Genomic DNA, 6618 nt, shown 5'->3' with positions numbered 1-6618 from the left:
CTCTCCCTCTGCCCCTCCCTTGCTCATGCACTCACACTCTCTCAAACAAAATATTTACAAGATAAATAAGTAAATAAAGGGGAAAAGGAGTGTAAGCACAGGTAGAGGACAGGAAGGGTGTTACTGATGGTGGACTGTGTTATTTAGAAAAAAACGGAAGTAAGAGCCAAAAGACACTTAGGAAATTTGAAAGTGATTTACTGGAAAACAAGAATCAGAGATGCAGAAAGAGCAAGAGGCTGTTTCTTGCTCTAAACCGTAGTAACTCTTTACTTAAGTTTATTCACATTTTACCATGTGACTCCACGTTTCTAAAGTAAACAAAGTATTTTTGAACAAAGATTTATTCCAATCCCTCATTTTCCAAATAAGAGGGAAAAGAGGCTCAATGATCGCGTGACTTGTTCAAACTCATGTTGACAGCAGTTAGTCCCTGATCGCCTCTGATTTCCAAAAACAGTGCACTTCTTCTCATCACACTGCCTTTCATATTACAAAATATTACCTAGTGGCATTTTATTTTATAATCAGAATGTATTAAAGTCATTTAGTAAGCAACAATGAATACCCTAATCCCAAGGACTGACAGCAGAAAAGCAGGCCAAAATGCGTCCTTGGGAAATGAAAATAAGCATTCAAGCAAAACAGCCCATGGACTATCTCAAGCTAGTCCACCTCTGATAGCTAAACTGTACAGGCTTTAAAAAGAGATAATGCTTCCTTTTGCCCTTCCCAGCTCTCCTAAACACTGTTAACCATGCTACCTTCACTTTCACAAGTTATCTAACCAAGGGTTTCTCTTTCCTTTTAGAAATTAATACCTTATCATTCTATTCAGATTTTACTAGTATGAATGCACCCAGAGATCATTTGTCTAACCTCCTAGACCACTGAAGGTCTAGTAAGAACCACTGAATGTCTACTCATTCAAATAATATAAGTGTAAGGCTAATTCCCACAAGGAAGAGCAGTACCTGGATAGTGTGATATAAAAGGAAACAAATGACAGAAACGGTCAAAAATACTTTACCATCTTTATTATACCTAAAATTCTCATCTTTAGTCCCAGTGATAACTTTGGATAGAAGTCTCCATTACTTACCCAACTGTCAAACTCAAAGGTCATATATTATACTAGAGGGAATAAAATATTAACAGTAGGTATTTCTGCAGCAGAAAACTAAAAGCAACTTTCATCTTCTAGTTTTCTAGATTTCATGTTAGGAAATTTTTAAGGTCTTTTTTTAGTTCTGACTCTTCTCATTTCTTCACAGTGATCAACAATAATCAACATGTTAATCATTCCCACCCTCTTAATCTACCTACCCATTTGCCTCTCAGACTCACAGCTCCTTCTCTATCTCTTTTGCCAATTGCTCTTCTTTCACCCTGTAATTATGGGCAATTGTCAAGGCTCAATTTCAGGTCCACCGCTCTTTCTGACCACCACAATTCCAGCCTTAAACTTCTCTACCAAGTTCCACTCATCTACTGTCTAGCTATCTATTTTCACTTATCTCACTGTCACGCCAAATTAAACATCAAAAATGTAAGTCCAGCTGTTTGAATCTCTTCAACCAGCTACTAAAGCCTTCATATCTATTTGTCAGTACTGTCATTTAAAAAATTCTAGTTCTTTCTTTGTCACCAACTAGCTGGGTAACTTTGGACACATTTTCAAATCTCTTTAGGCCTCAGATTCCTAATGTACAAAATTCATAGACTCGCCCAGATGTTCTCAAGATGTCCTGGCATTCCAACACTCTTCAATTTCTTATGTCACTGAGGATCAAAACTTCAAAGTCATCTTTGATTACTCCTTTTCCCCTCCCCCCTGACCACATCCTCCTTTCCTATCCAGTATAGAATGAAGTCTTATGCCACAGCTCTCCAGCCCTATTTTCACTAAATCCAAACACTAGGCCTAAATTATTTTCTTAGCTCTATCATTTCTCTAATTCATATTCTACATTGCACTCATGCCACTTTGTTTTTCCTAAAATACTTCTCTTAGCATGCTTTTTCTCAATCCAAACTTTTAAAGCTTCTCTGTTACTTACGGAGCAATGTACATTCTTCTCATCCTCGCACTTAAAGGCTTCCAAAATCTAACTTCAATCTATATCATCAACCTGATTTCTTACTACCCTGCCATTCAAACCTTCATTTCAAATTGTCTTATGTACTGTTCTCTGAAAATGTCATGCAAATTTTGCTTCTGTTTACCACCTATACACAGTCCTTCCTCTTATGCAAAATAATATCGTGCCTAGTTTTTACTTTACCTCATCTCTGGAGCCTTCCCTGCTCACTTCACCTCTAAGTGGCCTCAAATATCTATAACTTTTATTATTTACCTTATCTTTCTAGTTACATTTTAAGTTCTCAATGAAAGGAACCTATTTTATATTTTTCTGCATCTCTTTGGACATAGCAATGTTCCTTCTACATTTTAAGTATTAATGGATATTTGTTTGGTGACTAAAATTGCTTTTTAATACACAACATTTACAGAATGTTCCCTATGTGCTCAGCACTCTACGTATGTATTCCTCAAAGCACATACGATCAACTTGAAAAGATAAGGTTAACACTAAGGAAATTATCAAACAATCAGAGCAGGATATATAAACAAATTATGTGAGGATCCTCTGTAACTAAAAGAATAAAAACATAGAAAGGAAAAAAGCAATATTTAGTGAGAAACAGTTTCAGAAATTAGGCTGAATTTTAACTAGGAGTATAGTTATAGTAAAAGTAGTAATAATAATAGTGATGACACATAATTATAATAACAAAAGCTAAAACTTAAGGTGTACTTAATATGCCAGGCACTGGTCTTGAAGACTTTTCATGTATTAATTCACTTCATTCTGACTACAAACCTATAGAAAGAGTGCTACAGTCATCCTCATTTTTTCAAATGAGAATGAGGCCCTCCTTCATTACGAAATAGTGAGTGGTAGAGATACAGAATTGGGCTTGACTGAAGAAGGATGGAAAACATAAACGGAAGTTAAAAACTGAAATAAGCATAACCATTATCAGAAAACGTGAAAAACGGCTTGAAAGACCATAGCAGAGAATGTTCATTGCGGGTCCTTAGGCTAAAGACTGAATAAACAGGGCAGGAAATTATGACAATTATCCTGAGAACCAGAAAAAGGAAGTTAAATTTAACAGGTAGAAAGTGGGAATTCACTGAAGATTTGGGGGCAAAGGAATGCCACAATAAGGAGTATTAGTGACATTTCTATTGTGGATGAACAGAAGAAAGAGATGCTAGATTCTGAGAGGCTGATAACAACTTTCAACATTCTAGACTCAGGGAACTAAGTCCTGGAATTCAGGTGGTAAAGTGAGGCAAGGAGAGATGAGAGATAAAAGAAATATAGACAGGACATGTTGAATGGGTTAGTACAAGAGGCACATAAAAGTAGTAGTTTAAAGATGACGCCTAATTTAAAGCCTATATGACCAGGAGAGAAGAAAATTCCAAAGGAGTATAAAAATGATTTTTCATTTGGGGCATGGTGAGTCTAAGGAGAGACACTCAAAAACCCTAGAAGAGCAGGACTGGAAAAACCAGGAAGTGACTAGAATGACAAATAAGCAATAGAATTCACTTCAAAATGAAAGGAATGGGCAGAAGCTATAAAGATATTAAATAGGAGAGGAAATATACTAAGCCACTACCAGCTGGTACTAGCTTTGTATCAATAATTTTACCAATTTTTGTATCAATACTTTTGGTGGGGATAGGAATCAGTGACCAACATTTTAAAAAATGCAGTTTTTCCATTTCAAAAATGTTTTGTATATATCAGAAAAGCCAACCAAAAGCCAAAGCAAAAAGTTGCCAAAGTTTCTCCATTCGGGGAGTTCTTAGTAATAATTTCATAGCACCCCCAAGCCAAAAGAAAAAGGTCAGTAGATGAATTCAAATCACTTAGTATTTTTACAACGTAGTGCTTGCTCAGCCTTGTACAACTTCTTGGAATCAAACTGGACATCACACTCTCCTTTCCTGTATCACATTGATTCTCACACAGTAGTTGCTTTTTATCAGAGGAACTTTTAAAAGACAGCTTTGCAAAATGGGGCATTGTAGAAAGGAAATGTGTCGATTTAATCTTGAAACTGTGAACTACCTCAAACAGTTCAAGCCTGAGGTGACTGCTGCTCTAGGGCACCTCAGCACACAGTTTGGGAAACTGGGAGCAAAGGCGAGGGGCCTAAACAGAGGGAGGGAAAAAATGTTAAAAGGGGAGGAGCGGAAGAAAGCTCTGGCACAATTTAACCACAAGAGGGCAGCACAACTGTCGGTAGAGGCCGCGCAATGATGGGGGGAGGGGGTGTGGGGAGAGAGAAGAGTGGAACCCTTCCATAAAAAGGCTGTTAAGACCCCCTCGACCAGTTCAAGACCTGAAAGTGGTCTTTCTCCTTCTACTAACGAGGAAGAAACACAGGCCCCTGGCTGACCACCTCATGCTGAGTGATTCTGCCCTTCTCTAAATCCCCTTTGCCTGCCTGGCCATGAGAGTAGCCAAGACTTCAACAGTAGCCAAGCAATGTACTACTACTTCCCACGCATAATCTTACTGAGTCGTCACAACCACCTTTTAAGAAAAGTGAGGCTCAAAGACATTTTAAATAATACAACTATTAAGTGTCAGGAACACCATGATTCAAACCCAGATCTGATTCCAGAGCCAATGAACTTCCCTATTCTGCCTCAAAAGCATCCGGCCTTTCAGCAACAGCCAGGTGAAGCAGAGAGAAGAGACCACGTTCCCTTCCCATACCTGAGACACCTGTCTCAGCTTGAAAAACAAGCTTCACATGCTTATGTAGTCAGCAAGAACTGTCGCTTTCCTCTACAAGTAAATACGTGTACTATTAAGGCAGGGGCTGGACACAACCAGCGTGCAGATCTGTTACACTCTAACAGATAACGTTGTTGCACATGCAAGCTAGTGATTTTCACATTCGTGAGAAAAGGTGAAAGGGGTGGGGAAAGAGAGGTCAAAGGTTGATTATTCATCTTCAAATCTGCTGGGTGTCGCTTAGAATATTTTCAGGAGCCCAACGAATCAGGCTTGTACAAACCTATTAAGAAACCAAAAGCAACTGTCCTCTCTCTCAGTCTCACTTCTACTTTCCTTCTCCACGGTCTTCCTCTCCCCCCCGCCCCATCTCTGACAATATTCAGCCGCTTCTGTCCTTCCATTCAGACAAAAGGAGTTTCTCCTGATTAACCACCACCGGAAAGCAAACTGGGTAAATTCAACCGACACAGCAAACAGGCAGATAAAACCACCCAGGAAGCACTCGTTGTGGTAGCAGAGGCTCCAGCAAGAACAGCTGGCAGTATCCTCTCAACAGGTATCTGTTATTAGTCGAAAACGTTCCTCTTTGAGAGGTGAACACACTCTGGATACTGGAGGAGGGCGGGTAAACTGGCAAATGCTGCTTCCGCAAAGTCTCGTTACTTGAATCATCAGCGGGGAAAGAGGCAGCGAAGATCTCTCGAAGGGTCGGAGAGCAACAGGAAACACCCCCCAAATCGCCCCGGCGGACCAGCATTCTAAGTCCGGCACTGCCATTTCCAGAGGACCGAGCCGCAAGGAGCCCTCCCTGGCCGCCGCGAACACCGCGCACTCACCTTCGCGGGAAGGGGAGGAAGGGCCGTCTTCTGCAGAAGCGCAACAGTTCACATCTTGTTCCCTCGCCTGACTCTGAAACCTAAAAAAAAAAAAAAAGGGGGGGGTGCAGCAACAGCGGTTATTACCGCAGAAATCCAGGGGAGATAGATGCTCTTCCCCAGGCGATTCAGGCGTCTAGAACCTCCTGGAAGAGGTCTAAGCCGCGGGGGGGAAGGCGGATACGAGGCGCACATGGATGCAGACGGCGACAGCGAAGCGCGCCGCCGGTTTCCCCTCCAAGCGGAACTGTCCTCGCCGACCAGTTTACGCCCCCAGCAGCCGCAGGGAGGTGGGCGGACGCGCGCTGCCCCCACCCAGAGGCCACGCAGCCCTCGCACGCACCAGCTGCAGCGATCCGGCGGCGAGCGCGAGCCCCCCGGCCCGCGGGGGCTGCTCCGACCCGGCGCCCGCGGAGCCCCCGGCGTCCTCCAGGCCGGGCCGTCCCGGGCCCTCCCGCGCGGGCTCGGCTCCCACTCACATCCCTGGGCGGCGAGCCCTGGGCCTGTCCCCGCGCGGCGGCCGCAGCTCTCCGCCCCGACGCGCGCCGCGAGTCCGGGCCCAGGCGCCGAGCGGCCGAGGCGGCGGCGGCAAGTCCCGAGCGCGCCGGGCGCCGGCCCAGCCTGTCAGGGCGCGGGGAGGCCGCTGGCTGCGGCCGCCGCTGCCCCCTTCGGCTCCTCTTCCTCTCTTCCTTCCTCCAAGCCCACACCACTCCCACTTCGGGCCGCCGGGAAGCCCGTCGTCACAGGCGTCGTCCCCACCCTCCCCCGGTCACACCGCCTTCTCAGCGCCTCAGGCGACACTGGCTCGGGCGCCCGGGGCGCGTCGGAGTCGGCATCCACTCGGGAGGCCGGTTGGCGGCGGACTGAGGCGGTCCGGCGGGGCGGGGCGGGGGCGGGGCGGGGGCGGGGGCCGG

The 6618-nt window shown here is 44.6% G+C and overlaps 1 protein-coding gene across 7 annotated transcripts in view; it reads right to left on the bottom strand.

The window, feature by feature from the left end:
- The window catches only part of JAK2 (Janus kinase 2), a 118316-nt gene that overhangs the window by 111134 nt on the left and 564 nt on the right, over positions 1–6618 (bottom strand). For 4 of the 7 annotated variants that reach the window (XM_049092831.1, XM_025423506.3, XM_049092829.1 and 1 more), the window contains exons 1-2: positions 6048–6574; positions 5666–5745 (exon numbers count right to left, since the gene is read on the bottom strand). Coding sequence is in view for 1 of the 7 variants with exons in the window: in XM_049092839.1 (XP_048948796.1) it covers positions 5666–5745 (80 nt within the window). In the remaining 6 variants the exon portion in view is untranslated. Of the gene's footprint in view, positions 1–5665; positions 5746–6047; positions 6575–6618 lie in introns of those variants that run through there. The other 3 variants (XR_007401641.1, XM_049092839.1, XM_049092828.1) reach the window with 1 other exon arrangement.

Source organism: Canis lupus, chromosome 1, assembly GCF_003254725.2.
Source record: "Canis lupus dingo isolate Sandy chromosome 1, ASM325472v2, whole genome shotgun sequence".
In the NCBI taxonomy this organism is placed as follows: Eukaryota; Metazoa; Chordata; class Mammalia; order Carnivora; family Canidae; genus Canis; species Canis lupus.
The sequence above is the reverse complement of the archived record's forward strand: the minus strand, read 5'-3'. Positions and strand labels throughout refer to the sequence as shown.